The 22,949-nt window shown below is 42.4% G+C and overlaps 2 protein-coding genes across 3 annotated transcripts; both read left to right on the forward strand.

Annotated features, from left to right (window-relative positions):
* Positions 1 to 13,529: 13,529 nt before the first annotated feature.
* LOC145107510 (uncharacterized) lies at positions 13,530 to 15,088 on the forward strand. Of its 2 annotated transcripts, XM_079044402.1 has the most exons (2): positions 13,530 to 13,720; positions 13,808 to 15,088. In XM_079044402.1, the coding sequence occupies exons 1-2, from the start codon at positions 13,624 to 13,626 to the stop codon at positions 14,941 to 14,943; spliced, it is 1,233 nt and encodes a 410-aa protein (XP_078900528.1). In that variant the 5' UTR covers positions 13,530 to 13,623; the 3' UTR covers positions 14,944 to 15,088. The 2 variants fall into 2 exon arrangements, with proteins under 2 accessions (XP_078900528.1, XP_078900527.1); XM_079044401.1 differs by having other exon boundaries at positions 13,530 to 15,088.
* A 1,885-nt stretch (positions 15,089 to 16,973) lies between these two features.
* LOC145105142 (uncharacterized) lies at positions 16,974 to 17,639 on the forward strand. Its single transcript, XM_079042274.1, has one exon. It carries the CDS (start codon positions 16,974 to 16,976, stop codon positions 17,637 to 17,639), a length of 666 nt encoding a protein of 221 aa, XP_078898400.1.
* Positions 17,640 to 22,949: the final 5,310 nt, after the last annotated feature.

Below are 22,949 nucleotides of genomic sequence, written 5' to 3' on the forward strand. Positions count from 1 at the left end.
TAACATTCTGATGATGAGATACTTTCAATTTTTAACCCTAAGAAATAAGAATTATTGCATTTTGGCCCTTGTGCATGAGAAAGCTTGCGAAAATGGCCTATAGTGGCATTTTTGTAATTTTGTGGCTAACTCACGTATGCGGTGCGTACCTAACGTATGTGGGGCATACATGTATGATCCATAAACCCTGATTTTTAGGGTTTGGACCCTATTTAAACATCCTTAAGTCCCCAACCTACCTTCTTTCATCAGCCTCCAACTTGCCTCCGTCCCCAAACAAACCTTAATTCACTTTTGAGCACTATTGAGCTTTGTGTGTGTGTGTGTGTGTTTTGGTCACCTGGAAGGAGATAGGAAGAAGAGAAGATCATCTTGGAGGAGTAGGACTCTTTAGATCCAGAGCCTCATCGCCATTTTTCCTCACTTAGAGGTAAAAAGCTTTGAACTTGATGAAGTTATGCATAGATCTAAGTTAGCTATGAAGTTTGTGTCCTTTTGGTCCCATTAATTTGGTAATTTGAGTATGAACTACTCCAATCTATGTAAGTTGTACTTTCAGACATAAAAAACATGGTCTTAATCATTTATTCCCTTACATGCATGTGCTACAAGGTCTTAATTGGTTAAGTAGTTAAGGTTTTTAGTGTTAAGCACTTATTGGCCATGTAATACCATAAAGTTGGAAACTTTATGGCCAAGGACGTCATTTGGGGCTTGGATCTGACTTTGGACATAAGGACTTGATGTATTAAGCTCTTAATGAAAAAAGGACTCACTAGGTGCGTACGTTGGGCGTACCAAGTGGTACTCTGCACGTACGCGGTCAAGGTCCCGACCTCAGGGTCAATCGGAGTACCCCCCGCGTACAGATGAGTACGCCCAACGTACTTGGCTGGGTTAACTCGGCTGGTTTGTTGTCTTTGACCTTTGACCAAGTTGACCTAAGGGTATTTTAGGTAAATTGAGTGGTATTTGAGATTGGTCATTATTTGGTCTCTAGGTGACCAGTTGAGTTATCATTCGGAGCTGTGTTCTGTTATATACCTTTTTCAGACTGAGAGGTGAGTTTTATTCACTGTACTCGTGGGTCGAAGGCACCAATGCCGACCCACTAGATTATTTATCCTTGTTATAGGATAGTGTTATGCTACTTTGCGATCGAGTAGTAGATTTACATGGTTATTTGTATTTGTTGGTTTTGTGTTTATGTTTATTTGTTACATATGTCGACATATTGTGGTTGGGTTTAGGTGGTCCTTATTTGTGCTAAAGGCCAAGACACCCAGGGCGGTCCGGATAGGCTGTAGGCCCTACGAGGCAGTCCAGTCAAGCTGAAGGCCCGTAGAGCGGTCTAGATAGGTTGTAGGCCCTGTGAGGCGGTCCAGTCAAGCGGAAGGCTCGTATTTGCATGCTTTGTTTGTTTTGTAGTGTGTTGATACTTTAGGGGAACTCACTAAGCTTTGGCTTACAGTTTTAGTTTATTGTTTCAGGTATATATGAGGATCATGGGAAATCAAAGGCGTGATCATGCACTGTAACGCCCCGATTCCCAGGTATCAATTTATGATTATAAATTCTCATGATTTCAAGGTCTACTCGACGAGTTGGTGGCCTGACTCGCCGAGTAGAAGCGGGTTGGTCCGCGAGTTTAAGTGACCTACTCGCCGAGTCCAAGAAAGGACTCGATGAGTAGGAGCTGGAGGATGAAACCCTAAATTCCGGGGTTTTGCACCCTATTTAAAGGATCATTTTCCCCTTAGCCTTCCCTTGCAGCCTCTAGAGAGTTCAGCAAAACCCTAATATGTGTGTGTGTACTCCATTTGTGTGTTTCAAGCTTTGGAAGGTGGAACTTGTGAAGGGAGCTTGAAGGTCAAGTAGCTAACAGCAAGGGACTTGTGTGGATCTGCAAAATCTATCTCAGTTAGCTTCATTTGAGGTATCAATTCATGATCTTGGCCTCATTCCTTTCTAGATCTCCTTGGATGAAATTAGGGCTTCTTGGTTTGGTTATGAGGCTATTTTTGGGTATGAGCCCAGATCTGAAGTTGTAACTTCAGATCTGAACTATCTTTGATTTGTAAGTCCATAAAACTATCAGCTTTGGCAAGTATGAACCCCTCCTTAAGTGTAAAACCCCATTTCAAGCTTGGATTTGGCATTATGAGTCATTAGAGCCTTGCATGCACGTAAAGTTTGCAACTTTACGTGATAAGCATGCCTTGGGAAGTTGGATCTGCAGTATGGCGTCTTAACATGGCTTAAAAAGAGTCTGTATGGCTTAAGGACTAAAGGAACTCGGCGAGTCGCAAGGTTGACTCGGCGAGTCACATGAAGATGAGCCTGGACCCGACGAGTTGGATGAACAACTCGGCGAGTCCGATGAAGATTGCCGTAAACTCGACGAGTTGTATGAACAACTCGGCGAGTCGGTTGAGGTTTCCCCAATTTATGTATGCGTGTGTAATCGTCGAGTTGCAAGAAGGAAACTCGACGAGTGGCCTTAGGGTTTCGATCGTAAACCGAAGGAACTCGACGAGTCACTCCGGTGACTCGGCGAGTGGACAAGTACTTCAAGGAACTCGGCGAGTAGCCGAGGGTAATCGGCGAGTTAGGGTCAACATGGACTGTTGACCTTGACTGATGACTTTGACTTTGACCAGGGTGTGATTAGTTGGCTTATGGGGTACCTTGAAAGTTTGGGAACTTATGGGTATTTATGATTGGATCATTGATGGTTATAGGTGTTGGAGTTTGGGGCAGTGTTTTGGGAGCGTGTTTTCGTGGTTCAGTCCGGCATTGCAAGGTGAGTTATCCTCACTATATCAACAGGGTCTAAGGCACCAATGTCGGCCCTTTATGGTTTGTATTTGGATTATTGCATGACATGCTTACTGATTTCCATCCTGGTAGTTAGGATGGTGATATGGTATGTTAGTGACCGGTTAGGTCGATATCCTTGTTATAGGATTGTTGATGTGTTTATTGATATGTTAGATCGGCGTCCTGGTAATTAGGACGGTATTATGCTTTGTGACCTGGTTAGGGTCGGTATCCTGGTATATAGGATGATGCTATGTTAGTGACCGGTTAGGTCGGTATCCTGGTTAGGATGTTGCTATACTATATGATCTGCTAGATCGGTTTGTCCGTCTATGGAGTGTTATGTGATTACCTGTTATATGTGCACATGGTTATTTGCTTGATGTTTGGGTTGAGGCGGTCCTGCTTCGTGCTGAAGGCCAACATACCCTACGAGCGGTCCTGATAGACTGTAGGCCCGTATGGCGGTCCAGTCATATCGAAGGCTCGGGATAGATCCAGATAGACTGTAGGCCCGGTGCGGGCGGTCCAGTCATACTGTAGACTCAGAGAGTGGACCGGGTGGACTGAAGGCCCGGTGCGGGCGGACCAGTCACACTCTATACCCGAGATGCATGGCTGTACTGTATTTGTTGATATGATATGATTATGGTTATATGAGGTTGGTATTTTGGGGGTAACTCACTAAGCTTTCGGGCTTACAGTTTTCAGCTTATTGTTTCAGGTTCAGCGGAGGGCCGCAAGTAGGCGAAGGCGCGACCGTACACTTCCTCGATTTACGATTATGATTTCTGGGAACTCTGATGTATAAACTATTTTGAAAACAAATTGTAATAATTGAATGGTTTCAAATTAATCAAGAAGTTTTTAAATTGGCTCGAATTTTTGGGATGTTATAAGTTGGTATCAGAGCCTTGGTTTGAGTGAATTGGGGGAACATTCGTGTGAACCCAGTCTCAAATCAAGGAAAGGTTTTCAAAATGATTTCTAAAATGGTTTTCAAAATAAGTAATGGAGGATGCAGAGTGTACGATCGACCGGAGCCAGTAAGTAGACCCCAAAATACCATACAGTTATTTGATTATGTGATATGTTAGAACATCATGCTAGTACTAGGCTAAGGATCTTCAGGAATTGCATGATAGAATTGCCTGATTACATGATGCCTGCTAGCCTAGGGTTTTCCTTATATGAGATTGACATCATTACTGTAGTTACTTGTGTATGCATCACAGTTGTATATAATTAAGATCTTATAGCCTGAGAATGTTTGATCTGGCCTTATGTTCTGTTCTTATTGATTAGGGCTTAGGGTAGGAATGGATATTCGAAAGTCTATAGGGTCCATTATATATGGCTAGCATACACTAGTGTTGCAGGGGTTGATGGAAGTTTCATGGATGGGTGGGTTGTGTGAGGCTAGGAGGCCAGTTATGAGATATTTAGCATTCCTCTAGGAGTGAGGATTGAGCGCTCGCTATGTTTATGTACAGTGTTAGGGCGTTGTGATGATACTTGAGACAAATATGGGTAGGTGTGGAAGGTAGTATGGGCCGGTACTACTGAAAGCACAGGACCCATACGCGTAGCAAGGAAGTCACAACCCCTAGGGTTGGGTTGGGAGTTGGTCCCCTGTTATATTATGGATGATCAGAGATCTTTCTGGTGTCTTACCAGAATGGTGGTTACGAGACGTCTTGAGACCAGATTCAGGTTAGGATCGGGAGTTGGCAGCTAGGATAGGCCATCATTGTTAGAGAATCGTGTCAGTGAGATCATCTGGGAGGAGGTGATTGAGATTGTTCGGGGACAGTTGTCGGATATGTTTGGGTCTATCAAGACCGTTATGGTCGAGTATTCCGACGAGCGCTATACATCTAGTGCCGAGACGATTGTCGTGGCAGCTATAGCAGCTGTAACAACGGCAAGGGGAGGAGCCAGTTAAGCTTTCTAGTATCAGGACTTCGATGAGGTGAAGCCCCGACTTTTGATAGGGTTCAGGACCCGGTTATAGCCATGAGGTACCATATGACGTGAAGGGATGTTGCTTCACATGTTCATGTTCTACTGACCAGAAGGTCAGGTACGCTCGGAACCTGCTAAGTTCTGGGGCGAAGGATTAGTGGGGACTTGTTATTGGGACGTATTCTGAGGAGCAGAAAGCTGCAGTTACTTGGGATCAGTGAGGTGTTCTGTACTTGTTACAGTTTGCGGGTTAAGCGGGAGAATCTAGCACATGCGATTCTAGATTTAGGCTTCGGGGGTTTTGCTCGAGGCCGGAAGGTGAGTCGCGGGGACTCCGGAAAAGGAGTAATGATTGCGTTTAGCTGGAGTTATGCAACTGGAATTAAAATGGTTTATTGATAGGATTGGAATGTCGTTTTCTAGGGCAAGGATTGTGCCCTTTCAGTTTACGAGCTCGAAGGATTAAGCAGGCTTGTGACCCCAGGATCAGGTTGTATTCTAACTCGGGGTTAGTTGGTCGCCGGGATTGGCGACAATGGTTTAGCGCTGGTAAGCGCGGGTGGGTCGATGTGACATAAGTATTTTGGAGGTCCATTTCGCCTTGGATCTCTTGTATCGGACGATAAGGATTGATTGTGCGATCTATTGCACTTTCGGGATTGTAAACTATGTCTTGGGAGTGGTTGTAGCCTGGTTTAGGGCAAGGGTTGTTTCAGCTACTGCAGTTCAGCTGTGGATGATTGAGCTGGTGAGTGAGTCGGGGTACGAGGCCCTGAATGATGAGTTCTAGAGTCAAGAGCGGGAGGATTGTTGGAACGCTTTGGGAAGAAGGGTATTATGTGGGAGGTCTGTGGACAGGGTCCTACAAGATGGTTATTCATCATTGTCAGGATTCAGTGGTTTTGGTAAGCATTATTGATTGGCGTAGGAAAGCGCCAAAGGAAGTAGCTCGTTGTTGAGACACTAGTTGGAGCATCTATTTTTGGGACATCAAGATTTGGGTGAGGGATCATTCGAGCTTTCGGGACTGTCGGTTTCCCGGGGATTAAAGAAGTGTTCATCTAGTTATTAGAAGCGTATGCTCATCTGAGGTTGGCTAGTAAAGGACTGCTTTTTGGAAAGAGTTGGTTATCATCGGATCGATCGTTGAGAAGTGAGAAGGATTGGGAATCCTCAAATATTCATGTATTATGAAGGCTTAGTCGAATCTAAGTGGGGGAGAGTTACCCCGGGATGCAGAGCAGGAGAGGTTTTGAAGCAGGGGATAAGTTTCACAACCCGATGGGAGAATGGAGGCCCTAGTGGCTGCTTGGTTTGAGGGTTGTGTTGTTTGGGGGTTCGGCAAAACTCCCCAGCATAAGAACACATCTTATGGGTGCTTGATGGCATAAGTTGGGGAACCAGGTTGGGTTTCTAGTCAAGAATCGAGTTCAGTTTGAGTATTCGGTCGAGTGTGTGTGCTCGACTCTGGGGGGTTTTTGGATTGATAGATTGAGGATTTTGTTAGCTGACAGGGCTCAGCAGTACATTCAGCACGGGAGTGCGAGTTATTTAGCATATGTGGTAGACGCGTGGGTCAGGGAACAGACCACGGAATTCTGAGAGGGTGGACGATCAACATGAGGCCTAGGGTTAGGCTGGGGATATAGTCCACAGAGTAGATCAGGAGTTTGAAGCCCCAAGTGAGTGAGAACAGGATGCATGGGAGAGAGCATCAAGAGGGGTGGTCCAGGGAGATGCTCAACAGTTTAGAGCAGCCCGGATTAACTGAAGGCCAGTGGGGCGTACCAGTCAGACCGAAGGCTCGGAGAACGGTCCAGACACGCTGAAGGCCCAGAGAGGCGGTCCAGACATGCTGAAGGTTCTGAGAGTGGTCCAGATAAACTGAAGGCCTGGTAGGGCGGTCCAGTCATGCTGAAGACTCTGTATATGTTTGTAGATCTATGTTCGGGTATTGAGTAGGCTGCTATGCAATAGCAATCGATAGGTCTGTTCCAAATTTGGAACATGCGGTTGAAGTAGGCTAAGGACTCTGGTGTATTTTGGTTGATCGGAAGTTGTTATTAGTGGTTGGACGGAGTTTAAAGGATCTTGGTAATCTCATCAGTTCGGAGTGTCTCCGAGGTTTCATCTTCTTGGATCGGGTAATACTCTAATTGGGGACTGAGAGTGGATCTGAATGGGTATTCGTCAGTTTTGGGAAGGTTTGGGATTAGAATATCCTGTCATTCAGGTTCTGGGAACCGGGTTAGATCTTTCTCATGATTGTGTATGGCATTTGGATAGGGTTGAGGCGGTCTTGCTTTATGCGGTAGGCCAAGATACCCGGTGCGGGCCGACTGTAAGTCGTAGGCACGGAGGCTCGAAGGGAGTGGTAGGGTTGAGGCGGTAGGCCAACAAGCCCTGAGAATTTCAACTCAATAGTTGAATTGATTAGACATGTTCGTATTCTAACCCGAAGGGGGTGATATGGTTTAGATATGAGTGTCGTACTGGTTGGCCGGTAGTGGTAGGTATGTTGATGATGGTTTGAGTTATTGTGATGCGTCTTGAGATTCATGTGTGGTGGTAGTTTTGTATCGTCATGTTGTTCGTTGATGAGAGGAACGCCGATTAGGCCCTTCGAGTGGCGGAGGAAACTGGATATCTGCAGGGTCGGAGTGTTGGGCAACGGAAGTGATGACAGTAGTGTCGATCGGTCAGCGGGAGCATTCCAGTCATGAGCTGAGGGCCGGGGATGGCATACCAGACTCATGCTGTGGGCTCAGAGGCAATCCAGACCTATGCTGAGGACCACGTAAGGGTATTCTAGTCATAGGCTGTGGGCATAGAGATTGTGTTGGTTGTGTCTATTGTAGGAGCGCGTTCGGATTGGATGTATTGTTGAAGATTCGGGGGAGTTACACTCGGTTGTGATGAATCTGAGGCTGGTGGGTGAGACGCAAGGATGGATCCTTGGGCCTCAAGTTATGAGTAGGCCCGAGTTATGTTCATAGAGGTATTCCAATCTAGGGTATTCCATTCTGAGGATGACCGGACCCTATGATTGACTGGACTGATATGTTTGGTATTCCAACCCGAGGGTTGATTGGGCCAAACATGTGAGGAATACGAGGGTATTCCATCCTAGGGATGATTGGAGCCGTCGTAGGCTCGCTTGGCATTCTAGCCTGAGGCTGATTGGGCCAGGCATGAGTGTTTGTGTTTCAGTGGATTGATTTCGTATGATGATGAGGGACAATTGTCCTGTCAGCACAAAGGGTTCGCCTCTGGAAGAGGGAAATTTGGGTTCCCGATACGTTGGATCATCAGGATTTTGTCAGTTGGCAAAGTGGCTTGTAGGTTAGACCTTTCTAAAAGTTTCGGTTGGGTTTTGCATCATCTTTCACGTTTCGTAGTTGCGAAAGTGTGTCATGGATCAGGAGGCGGTAGTATCGTTGGATGACATTCAGGTCGGTGAGCGCCTGGATTATGTGGAGAGGCATGTGGCCATACTGGAAGAGGGGTGAAGGTTCTGCAAAACAAGGACGTACCCTCGGTAACGGTACGGTGGGAGCACCAAAGAGAGTCTGAGTGGACGTGGGAGCCGGAGGCAGAGATGCGGGAGCACTATCCGAGGTTGTTCACCGCAGCGGACTTCGAGGATGAAGTCTAGTTTAAGTGGGGGAGAATTGTAACGCCCCGATTCCCGAGTATCAATTTATGATTATAAATTCTCATGATTTCAAGGTCTACTCGACGAGTTGGTGGCCTGACTCGCCGAGTAGCAGCGGGTTGGTCCGCGAGTTTAAGTGACCTACTCGCCGAGTCCAAGAAGGGACTCGACGAGTAGGATCTGGAGGATGAAACCCTAAATTCCGGGGTTTTGCACCCTATTTAAAGGATCATTTGCCCCTTAGCCTTCCCTTGCAGCCTCTAGAGAGTTCAGCAAAACCCTAATATGTGTGTGTGTGTTCCATTTGTGTGTTTCAAGCTTTGGAAGGTGGAACTTGTGAAGGGAGCTTGAAGGTCAAGTAGCTAGCAGCAAGGGACTTGTGTGGATCTGCAAAATCTATCTCAGTTAGCTTCATTTGAGGTATCAATTCATGATCCTGGCCTCATTCCTTTCTAGATCTCCTTGGATGAAATTAGGGCTTCTTGGTTTGGTTATGAGGCTATTTTTGGGTATGAGCCCAGATCTGAAGTTGTAACTTCAGATCTGAACTATCTTTGATTTGTAAGTCCTTAAAGCTATCAGCTTTGGCAAGTATGAACCCCTCCTTAAGTGTAAAACCCCATTTCAAGCTTGGATTTGGCATTATGAGTCATTAGAGCCTTGCATGCACGTAAAGTTTGCAACTTTACGTGATAAGCATGCCTTGGGAAGTTGGATCTGCAGTATGGCGTCTTAACATGGCTTAAAAAGAGTCTGTATGGCTTAAGGACTAAACGAACTCGGCGAGTCGCAAGGTTGACTCGGCGAGTCACATGAAGATGAGCCTGGACCCGACGAGTTGGATGAACAACTCGGCGAGTCCGATGAAGATTGCCGTAAACTCGACGAGTTGTATGAACAACTCGGCGAGTCGGTTGAGGTTTCCCCAATTTATGTATGCGTGTGTAATCGTCGAGTTGCAAGAAGGAAACTCGACGAGTGGCCTTAGGGTTTCGATCGTAAACCGAAGGAACTCGACGAGTCACTCCGGTGACTCGGCGAGTGGACAAGTACTTCAAAGAACTCGGCGAGTAGCCGAGGGTACTCGGCGAGTTAGGGTCAACATGGACTGTTGACCTTGACTGATGACTTTGACTTTGACCAGGGTGTGATTAGTTGGCTTATGGGGTACCTTGAAAGGTTGGGAACTTATGGGTATTTATGATTGGATCATTGATGGTTATAGGTGTTGGAGTTTGGGGCAGTGTTTCGGGAGCGTGTTTTCGTGGTTCAGTCCGGCATTGCAAGGTGAGTTATCCTCACTATATCAACAGGGTCTAAGGCACCAATGTCGGCCCTTTATGGTTTGTATTTGGATTATTGCATGACATGCTTACTGATTTCCATCCTGGTAGTTAGGATGGTGATATGGTATGTTAGTGACCGGTTAGGTCGATATCCTTGTTATAGGATTGTTGATGTGTTTATTGATATGTTAGATCGGCGTCCTGGTAATTAGGACGGTATTATGTTTTGTGACCTGGTTAGGGTCGGTATCCTGGTATATAGGATGATGCTATGTTAGTAACCGGTTAGGTCGGTATCCTGGTTAGGATGTTGCTATACTATATGATCTGCTAGATCGGTTTGTCCGTCTATGGAGTGTTATGTGATTACCTGTTATATGTGCACATGGTTATTTGCTTGATGTTTGGGTTGAGGCGGTCCTGCTTCGTGCTGAAGGCCAACATACCCTACGAGCGGTCCGGATAGACTGTGGGCCCGTATGGCGGTCCAGTCATATCGAAGGCTCGGGATAGATCCAGATAGACTGTAGGCCCGGTGCAGGCGGTCCAGTCATACTGTAGACTCAGAGAGTGGACCGGGTGGACTGAAGGCCCGGTGCGGGCAGACCAGTCACACTGTATACCCGAGATGCATGGTTGTACTGTATTTGTTGATATGATATGATTATGGTTATATGAGGTTGGTATTTTGGGGGTAACTCACTAAGCTTTCGGGCTTACAGTTTTCAGCTTATTGTTTCAGGTTCAGCGGATAGGCGAAGGCGCGACCGTACACTTCCTCGATTTACGATTATGATTTCTGGGAACTCTGATGTATAAACTATTTTGAAAACAAATTGTAATAATTGAATGGTTTCAAATGAATCAAGAAGTTTTTAAATTGGCTCGAATTTTTGGGATGTTATATGCACATCTTCCTGTTTATGTTACTAGATCTTAGGAAAACTCTGATTTTAAATGATACTTTTGAAACAATGACGCTTTTTGTAAACAATGCTGGTTAATGGTTGATTTTAAATTTTTTAAAATTTCTATGATTTTCGGGGTGTTACAAGTTGGTATCAGAGCCTTGGTTTGAGAGAATTGGATGAACATCCGTGTGATTCCAGACTCAAACTAGGGAACTGCAAAAGTTTTTAAACTGGTTTTCAAAATTGTTTTCAAAAGTAGCCAAGGAAGGATGTGATGTGTACGATCAACTGGAGCAAGAAAGTATACCCCAAATTACCCACACTGTTATTTTATATTATGTTTATGTTAGAACAGCATGCTAGTGGTAGGCTGATAGCCTAGGATTATATCTTGTATGGAATTGACATCATTACTATAGTTGCTTAGTGTATGCATCATAGTTGTGCATAACTAAGATTCTATAGCCTGAGAATGTTTGGTTTGGTCTTATTTTCTATTCTTGTTTGATGAAGGGCTTAGGGTAGAATCAGGTATTCAACTATCTATAGGATCCAATGCTATGTATGATTAGCATACACATGTGTTGCGGGGTTGGTGGAAGTTTCATGGATAGGTTATGTGTGAGCAGTCGGCCAGTTAAGGAATGTCTAGCCTTTCTCTAGGGAATGAGAATAGGATGTACGCGTATTCTAGTGTGTGCTGTTAGGGTTATTGTGATGATATTCTAAGACAAATACGGGTAGGTGTGGAAGGTAGTATCGGTCTGTACTACCTGAAGCACATGACCCGTATACGTAGCAGGGAAGTCCCAACCCCTAGAATTTCATTATTTGGAATAGCTCGTATGGTATGAAATGTGCCTTGTCTGATATTTTCTGGTTTATTTTCAGTATGGTGCTCACGAGGGGATCGGGTTCAAGAGCTGGAGCGGGCGGCCAGGATAGGCCAGGGTTGACTGAGGATCCGAGTAGGGAGTTGATTTTTGTTGAGGTTGTTACTTCTGTCCGGGGATCGATACCAGAGTCGTTTGGGTCTACCAAGACTGCCATGATTGAGATTTTCGACGATCATTATGCGACACTTTCTGAGGATGCTGTTGTTGCAGCCACCACGACTGTTGCAGCCGCTGGGGTATGTGAAGAGAGAGCCTTCCAGTACCGGGACTTCGATAATACGAAATCCCCAATGTTCGATGGAGTTCGGGATCTGATCATTGCGATGAGGTGGTTATCCGATGTTGATGGGTGTTTATTTACGTGCTCATGCCCCGCTGACCAGAAGGTCAAGTGCATTATGAACCTTCTTCGGTCAGGAGCGAAGGACTGGTGGAGATTGGTGACTGGTTCGTACACCCCTGAGCGGAAGGCTAATGTGACATGGGAGTAGTTCTTTGAGATGTTTCATATGAGATATGTTTCGTTTGGTAGAGTACGAGAGGCTGGACCAGGAGTATTTGGATCTGAGGCAGGGGACTGAGTTAGTAACTGAGATCATCAAGATGTTTACTGATAGGGCTCTGTTTTGTCCTAAGTTTGTTGCTTCTGAGAAAGCTCAGATCACCCGGTACTTGAGCATGCTCAAGACAGACATCCACCAGTTTGTGTCCACTCAGCGCTATGGTACACTTGTGGAGCGTCATGAGGCGGGAGATTGAGATGGAGCTCCAGGCTAGGGAGAGTAGGCAGGCTCCGATGCAGGCGCAACCTGCAGTAAATTGGTTCAAGGCCGCTGATGTGAGGTCTGGGGGTTAGAGTGGTCGCACTTGTGGCAAGTACGATAAGGTTCATGATGGTTCTTTTCGATATTCTTCTGAGGATCACCGATGGGTGTCAGGGTAGGGTGGATCCCCCCGAGGACTCGAGGTCGTGCTTTTCAGCTCACAACAGAGGAGGCTAAGGCAGCGCCAGACGTCGTTACTGGTATGTTTCTATTTATCATTTTGTTAATTATTTTATGGTATTCTTATGTTTATGCTTCTGATAGGTACCTTCTTAGTGAATTATTTGCTTGCTAAATTGATCTAGTTCTCCAATTTTTCTTTCTCGTATCAATTTTCTTGTCCTGCAAGGATTGTGATATATTGGGTTGTGGTGGTGGAAATTCGATGAAGAGACAGTGAGTTGTGGTGTTGGTTCGTCGGAGTTGAAGGACCGAAAAAAGAAGGGATGGTGAAGACGTCGATGTCACTAAAGGTGGAAAGGAAATAAAAGTTGAGGAGGAAGATATATGAGATGGTGACTAGTGGGACTCAGATTAAATTTCTCTAATGTGGTTTCAGGTTTAGGGTGAGAAGATATAAATATGTGGGGTCTATTAATTTTTTTAAATATATAAAAAATAAATACATAAATAAGAAAATTAAGTAAAAAATAAAATTAATAATTGCACAATAGTCGTTTTAGGTAAAACAAGGACCAAACGCGCAACAAAAATAAACAGTAAGGACCATCCGAGTTAAAAAAAATAAGTTAGAGACCAAACACACAAATTACCCCAACCATAGAGACCATTTGTGTAATTTACTCTTATATTTTTGTTTTGCTCATATTTTGCTAACTTGTTTTTTTATACACATCTAGATAACAAATTTGTTGAAATTGTTCACATATGACCATTATGACCGGATGTAACCTGCTACAGCCGTTCATATCTAGATGTAAACAAACCGAAAAATTAATTACCTTAATAATTTAATTTCCCAAAAAAATACCAACTTATATAAACTCGTATATGATATTTTAGTGAATAAATATATTTTCTTTTCTTTAAATAGATAACTCTAGTATAGATTTTGTAGTTTAAGCAAAAAGGAAATAAAATTGGAGGGTAAATTTTGCCAAACGGTAAAAGCATTACACTTTTGAAAGGTGCTTCATATCCACCTACTTTTTTCCACTCACCGTTTTGACCCTTGTTATCTCCTTTATCCCTCTTCCTCACTCACAAACACCCTAAAAAATGCAAAAGCTTCTATGATCGTCAACAATGGCGGGTTCATCGTCACACTCTTCGAACAAAACCCATCTTCAAGATCCAAATCCACCTCCATTTTCTTCTTCAATGCCCGCCAAACCCCCAAAAAGTAAGTCCGTTTTCACACACTATTTCTTCTCTAAATCTCTGATAATCATACTTGTTCTTCTCGTTTTCTCATTTTTCCCTTCACAAGTTCCTGAAATTTTCAAGAAAACCACCATAATCAACAAGCTTTGGGAGCTCATTTACCTTTTAGTTATCGGCATTGCTATTTGTTATGGATTATTTAGCAGAAAAATGAATAGTGTTCATAGTTCCGATGAATCGGATGGTGCAAAAGAAACATATTTGTCTGAGATTTCACATATTTCATCGATTTTCGAAGATGGGGTTAAGAGTCCATACGTGTTTGAAGAGAGAGATTCTGAATTTGGAAATGGGTTTCGTAAATCTGATAGGAAGAAGCTAAATCAGAGTTTTATAGGGGAATCCATGGTTGTTATTGATGACAAAAACTTTGTTCTTGAGCAATTAAGTAAACGCAGAACAATCAAACAAAATCTTGGTTCTAAAAGTTTGGATTCTGCTGCTGTGAAATCAGTACTTCAAGATTCTTCTTCAACTTTTGGGGATGAAATAAAAAAGGGAAAGTTTAGGGGTTTGGTTCCAATCAAGTTAGAGGAGAAGTTCAGAGAAACTGTTTCTGATTCCAATTCAGATTTTGATTCCAACTCTCAAATTCCATTGAATTGGCGTTCAAAATCAATGAGATCGGAGAAAATACCAGATGAAACTTCGCATTTTACAAAACCTTCTGTTGGGATTCTTGACTTAAGATCACAATCAATGAGAGTTTCCACGCCAACCCAGATGAAGAATTCTGCAGATAACAAAGAATCGAAAGGTGAAACATCATTCGCGGAATCTAAACCTCGAGAATTTAGCTTTGATTCTTCTTCTGAGATGAAAAATCTTTCAGATTCTAAAGAAATCCAGAAAGATACTATAAAAGATTCTTCAAATTCGATTCAAAAACCTCCCCCTGTTGCCAATACTTACAAAAGGGGTAAATCCGTTAGAACTAAGAGACCTAACGAACAAGCTTTCAAAGCAAAAACCGAAACTATTCCAAATCAAACTGTTACTGAAATTGAAACGGGATCAAATTTGGGAAACAATGCAACGAATGTGAATCTTGATGACTACTTGAGTGACCATGAACCGCATTCTGGTGAGGTTGATAGGAAAGCCGATGAATTTATTGCCAAGTTTAGAGAGCAGATTAGGCTTCAGCAAGTGGCCTCAGCTAGAAGATTAAATCTTATCTGAGATTATTTCAGCTATTCGACATCCATATGGATCGTAGCACTAGCAGTATCAAAAATGCTTTATTTTATTTTTTCATAAAAGCAGATTTTGTGTTATAACTTACAAATTTGGGTTTATATGGTATTCAACAAAGGGCTTTAATTTATACCCATTTAGTCAAGAAATTACTAATACAAACGAGTTTGTCCCTAAACTTAGAGATTCATTTCATTTGGCCTTTGTGACAATCAATGCATGCTTATTATTATTTATTTTATTTTATTTTTAAGCTAACGAGCTTAATAGGTTGAACAACGATGGCAAATTTAGCATAGAATATTTCGGAGCTTTTATCTATTAAAAGAAAACTCAAAATAAAGAATGCCAAACTTTCCAAGCTTTTACCTTTTAAAATAAATTTTAAAATTAAGAAAAAATTTCGTTTGGTTGATGTAAGTGAAAGATGTTTATGTAGTATTATAGAATGAGATGAATGAGATTGTTAATGACATGCGATCCTATAAGGTCATATCTTATATCAAGTTAATTGATTATTTATTAGAGTAATTTTGATTATTAATAAATATTAAGACTTGTATTTAATTGAGAAATTGTTAGTTTATGAAAATAATACTTTTACAACAAAAAATGAATTATTGTTTTTAGAAAATAATAATAACATAGAACCATAACTAGTAATATTCATGTGGTATGCATGGGAAGACAGGCAACCCAACCAAGTACAGTCAACCCAACCAAGTACAGATGTATAATTGGAAGCCTTCGATATCTGATTAATACTTGTTCTGATCTCAGTTACTCGGTTGGGGTAGTAAGTAAATTAATGCAGTCACCTAAAGAGTCACTACGTAGCTGTAAAGCAGATTTTACGCTATCTTAGGGGTACAACTAGTTATGGTTTAAGGTATCGAAAGGGTGGACATGGGAATATTTGCGGATATAGTGACAGCAACTATGGATTTGATATTGAGGACCGAAGAGGAACGACCGACATGGTGTTCTACTATTCAGAAAATCCGGTCACATGGGCATCTCAAAAACAGCAAACGGTTGCATTAAGCTCATGTGAGGCTGAATTTATGGTTGCGACAGCGGCAGCATGTCAAGCGTTGTGGCTAAGAAACATGGTTAGTTTTTTGACAGGAAAACAGGCTCAAAGGGTGCAACTTCTAGTCGACAATCAATCAGTTATAGCATTGATGAAAAATATCGTGTTTCATGGGCGAAGCAAGCACATCAACACTAAATTTCACTTCATAGTGGAGTTTGTGGAGCGGGGTCAAATTCATGTCGAACATGTTAGTGCCGATCTGCAGAAGGCGGATATCTTAACCAAGGCGTTACCTCGAATTAAGTTCACTGAGATGAGAAGATTAATTGGGACTGAAGATGTCAACATTAAAGGGGAGAATGTTGATTAATGTTGATTTCAATGTTGATTAATGTTGACAGAGTTATTAGCTTGAGTATGAATGGGTAACAGTCGACAATTATCCATGATACTAGGGTGGTGGACCAATTTTTCAGCATTTTATTTACTTTTATTGTAAGAATAAATAGGCTTGTTACAACAGCCTTTCATGTAGCTCCATTTTAGTTTATGTTCTGTTTTTTTTTTGTTCAAGTGTATTTCCCTGTCAAGAAGTATTCAATAAAGCTTTGGTTATGAAGCATTACAAGAGTGACTCATCCTCTTTGTTATCACCATTTCAGTTTTAAGGCTTTGAATTTATCACTTGGTATCAGAGCACAAGCCTGGTGTTTAACTGTACGTGCCAAAAATTATTCGATCCTCAGAAATGTCTCTCGTAACAAACACCTCAAACCCTCCCAAAGAAAACCCAGTTACCTTTCAGTTCCCGGTTCTCACTTCTACGAATTATACGACGTGGGCCATTAAGATGGAGGCCATAATGGATGCCCAAGGGTTATGGGAATCCATCGAACCGACAACAGATGTGGTTGTAGACGAGAAGAAAAGCAAATTGGCTCGTGTGTTCATCTTCCAAGCAATACCATAAGATATTATGATGCAGGTGGTTAAAAAGAAAACAACACGTGAAGTGTGGGAGTCACTGAAAACTCGGTTCGTTGGAGCAGAACGGGTTCAGAAGGCCAGGTTACACACGTTAAAGAGTGAGTTTGAGGCGCTCCGGATGAAGGACGGTAAGTCTATTGACGAGTATGCGGGGAAGTTATCCGGGATGATCTCAAAGTATAATAGTGTCGGTGCAACATTGGATGATGAAGAATTGGTTCGAAAACTCTTTGTTACAGTAACAGAGAAATACATTCATCTTATTTCTTCCATGGAGCAATATTCAGATGTAGAAGAAATGCCTTTTGAGGAAGCAATAGGTCGATTGAAAGCCTACGAAGACATGTTGAAGCTTCTACAAGGAGGATCGACGGGTGAAAATTCATTGTTGCTCACAAAGATGGAGGGTCAAACAATGAGTAAACAGAAGAACAAGGCACCTAGTGGTGGGGGTAGAGGCTGGAACGGTGATAGAGGCGGTAGAGGGAGCACAAGAAGGGGTCGTGGGGCAGGTCGAGGTCGGGGTGATCAACATGACAGGAAATCATCTCAAGAAGGTGGAAGATCTAATCGAGATCCACATGAAAAAAGTCACATAAGGTGCTTTGAGTGTCAACAATATGGGCACTACGCATCGGAATGCCCGAACAAGAAGTAATAGGAACAAAAAGTGAATTTGATGAAGGAATATAGGATGAACTAACTCTCCTGTTGTGTGTTCAAGGGGAGGACATACCATCAATGGTAATGTTAAATGAGGAAAAAGTGTTCCCTAAACTGCATGAAAGTCAGAACGATAGCAATGGTGACATGTGGTACTTCGACAACGGGGCAAGTAATCACATGACCCGGGAAAGAAATTTCTTTGCAGAATTAAACGAAAGCGTCACGGGTCGGGTTCGGTTCGGTGATGGCTCTACGATTGCAATTAAAGGAAAAGGTACACTATTGTTCCAATGTAAAAATGGCGACCAATTAGTGATCTCGGATGTGTATTTTATCCCGGCATGGTTTCGGCATGCCCGCTTGGGACATGCTAACTTCCACACTTTAGAAATAAAGGGAAAGAACGGGATGGTGACCGGAATGCCTTGTGTCTCACACCCCAAACAGTTTTGCAGTGGGTGTGTTGTGGCAAAACAAACAAGCAAAGCTTCCCTAATGAAGCTCAGTGGAGAGCCTCCAAACCGTTGGAACTCTTGCACGCTGATTTCTATGGGCCAATAACGCCACAATCGATGGGAGGTAACAAATATTTTTTATTTATTGTTGATGATTGATGTAGATATATGTGGGTTTATCTACTCAGATCAAAAGATGAAGCGTTAGCAAAGTTCAAGATCTTCAAAGCTCAAGTTGAGATGGAAACCGAGCATAGGGTAAAAATACTAAGGTCAAATCGGGGAGGCGAGTTCAACTCACAAGCCTTCATCAATTTCTGCCAGGAAGAAGGAATCCAAAGGCAAACCACAACACCGTATGCCCCACAACAGAACGGTGTTGTGGAGCGGAGAAACATAACAGTAGTCGAGATGACACGGTCATTGTTAAAAAGCATGAGCATACCAAATCCAATGTGGGGGAGGCAGTACGCCATGCAATTTTCTTTATTAATAGAATTCCCACTAAGGCCATGGGAGACTTTACTCCATACGAAGGCTTGAAGAAAAGAAAACCAAATATGCAATATTTAAAAATATTTGGCTATTTGGCTTTTGTAGAAAAGATGGGAGGTAATCTCACTAACCTCGAAGATAGAAGCATACTTATGGTTCATTTAGGTATAGAACTTGGGAGCAAGGCTTACAGACTATATAATCCTAAAGCTAAAAAGATTTTTGTGGCATGTGATGTCTTATTTGATGAAGCAAAATCATGGGATTAGGAGACTAAGCATGAAAGTTTGTCAGGAAGCACATGCATGGTACAACCCATATTCATGGGTAACATGGAAAATTCAAGGCCCACCAACGAAAATCATGGGGAGGGACCACATACCCCATTAACCCCAGATTATAATAATATTTTCTCTTCTTCTTTAAATTCACCAGGTACTGAAGATACAGAAGGCTCAAACAGTGGGCTGGTCAATGAAACTATACTATCTGATGCTTTCAATGACACCCTATACGGGGTACTCGCTCCATTCACGAAGTAAGCCAACGGGCCCTGTGTTGACAGAAGCAGAGATGCGAAATATGTATGAAAAATGTAACATCCCAATTTTCAGGTCCAAAAATTTCTTTTTAATTAAACAACACATAAAAACATTCATAAGAAAATATTGTGAAAACACATCATCTCATAAAACAATGTATCATATCTGAAAACCCAAGCCATAGAATAATAACATATAAGAGTACAATCCCAGAAAACTCCATGCGGAAATCATATGTGTGTGTGATGCGATGCTACGCCGCCGGCTCCTTCCCCTTAGACGAAGAGGTACCTGAAACCAAAACCGAAACCGTAAGCACAAAGCTTAGTGAGTTCCCCCATCATACCACATACCATACAATATCATCGGTATCTCTCAACCGGTAATCATCATCGGTATCTTTCAACCGGTAACCAACATCGGTAACTTTCAACCGGTAATCGTCATCGGTATCTTTCAACCGGTAACCATCATCGGTATCTTTCAACCGGTAATCGTCATCGGTATCTTTCAACCGGTAACCATCATCGGTATCTTTCAACCGGTAATTGGGGACTATTCCACCCCTACCACTAGCATACAACAGCAAGGTACAATCATACAGTCAGGCATATCCGGGTACTGACCTACCCCACGGCCCTAAGTGTTGGGTTTTGAGCATTCTAACACTTCCTAAGTGTACATGCAACCCTATTAAACCTTGGATCTATGTTTGTCTAAGATACATGCAAAATATTATTTTCCAAGGTTTATAACCTATCTAGCATGGCATGGGGTACTTTTAACCATAAAAGAACTAGATGAATTACATACCTTTTGTTGATTGTTGATTCCTTGGAGTTTGAGAGCCAAGCACCAATAATGTGAATGCCTCAAATGGAAATCACAAATCACCACAAACTTGGAAAATGTATGAGAGAGTATACTAACTCTTGATTTTGGCCACCACACTTACACACACATTAGCGTGTTTTTCATGCAACATAAGCTTGTTTATATAGTGTACATGGTTAGGGTGAAACCCTAATAACCCATGTCTTTTCCTCTTCCAAGGATCCATGGGTAAAAGCTCCATGGATCATCCATGGACTTCCATATAAGCTTAGCCCATTCCCAAATGAGTGTTAGCCCACACCATATAAATATAATAGCCCATGATTTAATTAGTCTTCCTTTTAATCACTAAATTAATTCATAATTAATTCAAGATTAAAACTAATTAAGTAACATGACTTTATATTAATATATTATAACTTATAATATATTAATAAATCGTAAGTATACAACTCTCATAAAATTATCCATAACTAGTTTGGGTGAAGTGCAACCCAAATGGACCATGCCGGGTCGGGTCAAGTATATACCAAATAAGTTATGGACTTAGACATCTTATCCAATAGACTCCCACTTGGATAAGTCTAATAACTGTATTTGCCTATATTACTTCAGGAACCAACCGGCAATCGTAGCTCTCGAAAACTCTTGTGAACTATGAAGCGACATTTTAGATAAGTGATCATATAATCCTCTGCTCTCATGATATCAGCCGGACAAATACATGGAACAATGTCTTACTTATTGTCTAGCAGTTGTTTCTCGATTTCCGATTTGTTTGACAAAGAACTTAACTGAACACATCAATTTAGTTCTGACCGGGCCCGGTACATGGGTCAACACAAAATCATCGAGGGGCCCAGATATCGCTTCTATTTCTAGAAGGAACAGATAAACTTCGACTCATATGCTTGTTGTACTACTTATTGAATTGCACACAAAGGCACGTTTTATAACATCAAGTTACTGATGCGTTTACGTGCAATCAATGCACAACCAACTCATAGGTAACAACTCATATCTCTAGGTTTAAAGACTTATATGATATTACCGTCTCACGATCACTCGAGATAAATTCCATGAAGTGATACAAGTGAGCGTGGATTTATTCCAATACTCATAACTTATGAGTACTCATGAATGTTGTAGCAACCATTGCTATGGCTAAACACCTTTAGTCATCTACAATCCCAATTCATGACAGTCTTGATTCATACCTACTTCCGACATATGACCGACTGTGGAGAGTTTGAATAAATTAATTATTCTGGAAGTCAAAACATGCAAAACTGAAACAATAGTAAATAATTGACAATGATAGCAACACTTTACTCATAAATAAATCACAAATTTTATTCATCATCAAACGTCGATTACATTTTACAAGTTTCAAAAAAGGCTATCTAATCTGTAAAACTAATATCGTCCCTCAGCCCGATGCGCCTCGCATGCTGCAAATGCTTCACCCTCGTCAGTCCCTTCGTAAGGGGATCCGCAGGGTTCTCATCTGACGATACCCTCTTTGCCACGAGGAGTCCCTCTTCTATCTTGTGTCTTATGAAGTGATATTTTCTGTCAATGTGTCGGGATCTGCCATGATCTCTTGGTTCCTTGGCTAAGGCAACCGCACTATTGTTGTCACAGAAAATCTCCATAGGCTCCTTAATAGCTGGTACAACTCCAAGGTCTCCGACGAAGTTCCTCAGCCATATTGCCTCCTTTGCCGCTTCACTCGCTGCTATGTACTCTGATTCACAAGTCGAATCAGCTACAGTCTCCTGTTTGGAACTCTTCCAAGTGATTGCCCCTCCATTTAAGGTAAAGACGCAGCCCGACTGAGAGCGGAAGTTATCCCTATCAGTCTGAAAGCTAGCATCACTATACCCTACTACTCTCAAGTCATCACTCCCACCAAGGGTAAGGATCCAATCCTTAGTCCTCCGCAGGTACTTGAGAATATTCTTTACCGCAGTCCAATGAGCCTTGCCAGGGTTCCCCTGATATCTGCTGACCATGCTCAAAGCGAAGGCCACATCAGGACGGGTACAAGTCATAGCATACATGATCGAACCAACAGCGGAAGCATAAGGTAATCGACTCATTTCAGCTATCTCATCTTCTGTACTCGGGCTCTGAGCCTTGCTCAGTTTGGCATTGCTTTGGATCGGTAATTCTCCTTTCTTGGAATTCTGCATGTTGAACCTTTTCAACACCTTATCCAAGTAGATACTCTGACTAAGTCCAATTAGTCTTTTACTCCTTTCTCTTAATATCCTTATCCCTAGGATATAGGTAGCTTCTCCAAGGTCCTTCATAGCAAAGCACTTCCCAAGCCAGGACTTAACCTCCTGCAAGGTTGGGATGTCATTTCCTATGAGTAATATGTCATCCACATACGGTACCAAAAAACTAACTATACTCCCACTAGCTCTGACATACACGCATGACTCATCTTCACTTCTTGAGAAACCAAACTCTTTGACCTTCTCATCGAAACAAAGATTCCAACTTCGAGATGCTTGTTTCAATCCATAAATGGATTTCTCAAGCTTGCACACTCTATTGGGGTACTCTGCACTGACAAAACCTTCTGGCTGATTCATGTAAACATCCTCAGCCAACTTTCCGTTAAGGAAAGCGGTTTTGACATCCATTTGCCATATTTCATAATCATGAAATGCAGCAATGGCTAGCATAACCCTAATAGACTTAATCTTTGCTACTGGTGAAAAGGTTTCATCATAATCAATACCCTGAGTCTGAGTAAACCCCTTCGCAACCAGTCGAGCCTTATAAGTGTGCACCTTCCCATCCATGTCGGTCTTCTTCTTGAAGATCCATTTGCACCCGACTATCTTACGGCCTGGTACATTGTCAACCAAGTTCCAAACTTGATTGTCATACATGGACTGTATCTCGCTGTCCATAGCCTCCTTCCATTTAGCAGACTATGGGCCTGCCATGGCTTCCTTAACA

This window comes from Lactuca virosa, chromosome 4 (genome assembly GCF_052849685.1).
Source record: "Lactuca virosa cultivar CGN04683 chromosome 4, Lactuca_virosa_CGN04683_v6, whole genome shotgun sequence".
Taxonomy (NCBI): domain Eukaryota; kingdom Viridiplantae; phylum Streptophyta; class Magnoliopsida; order Asterales; family Asteraceae; genus Lactuca; species Lactuca virosa.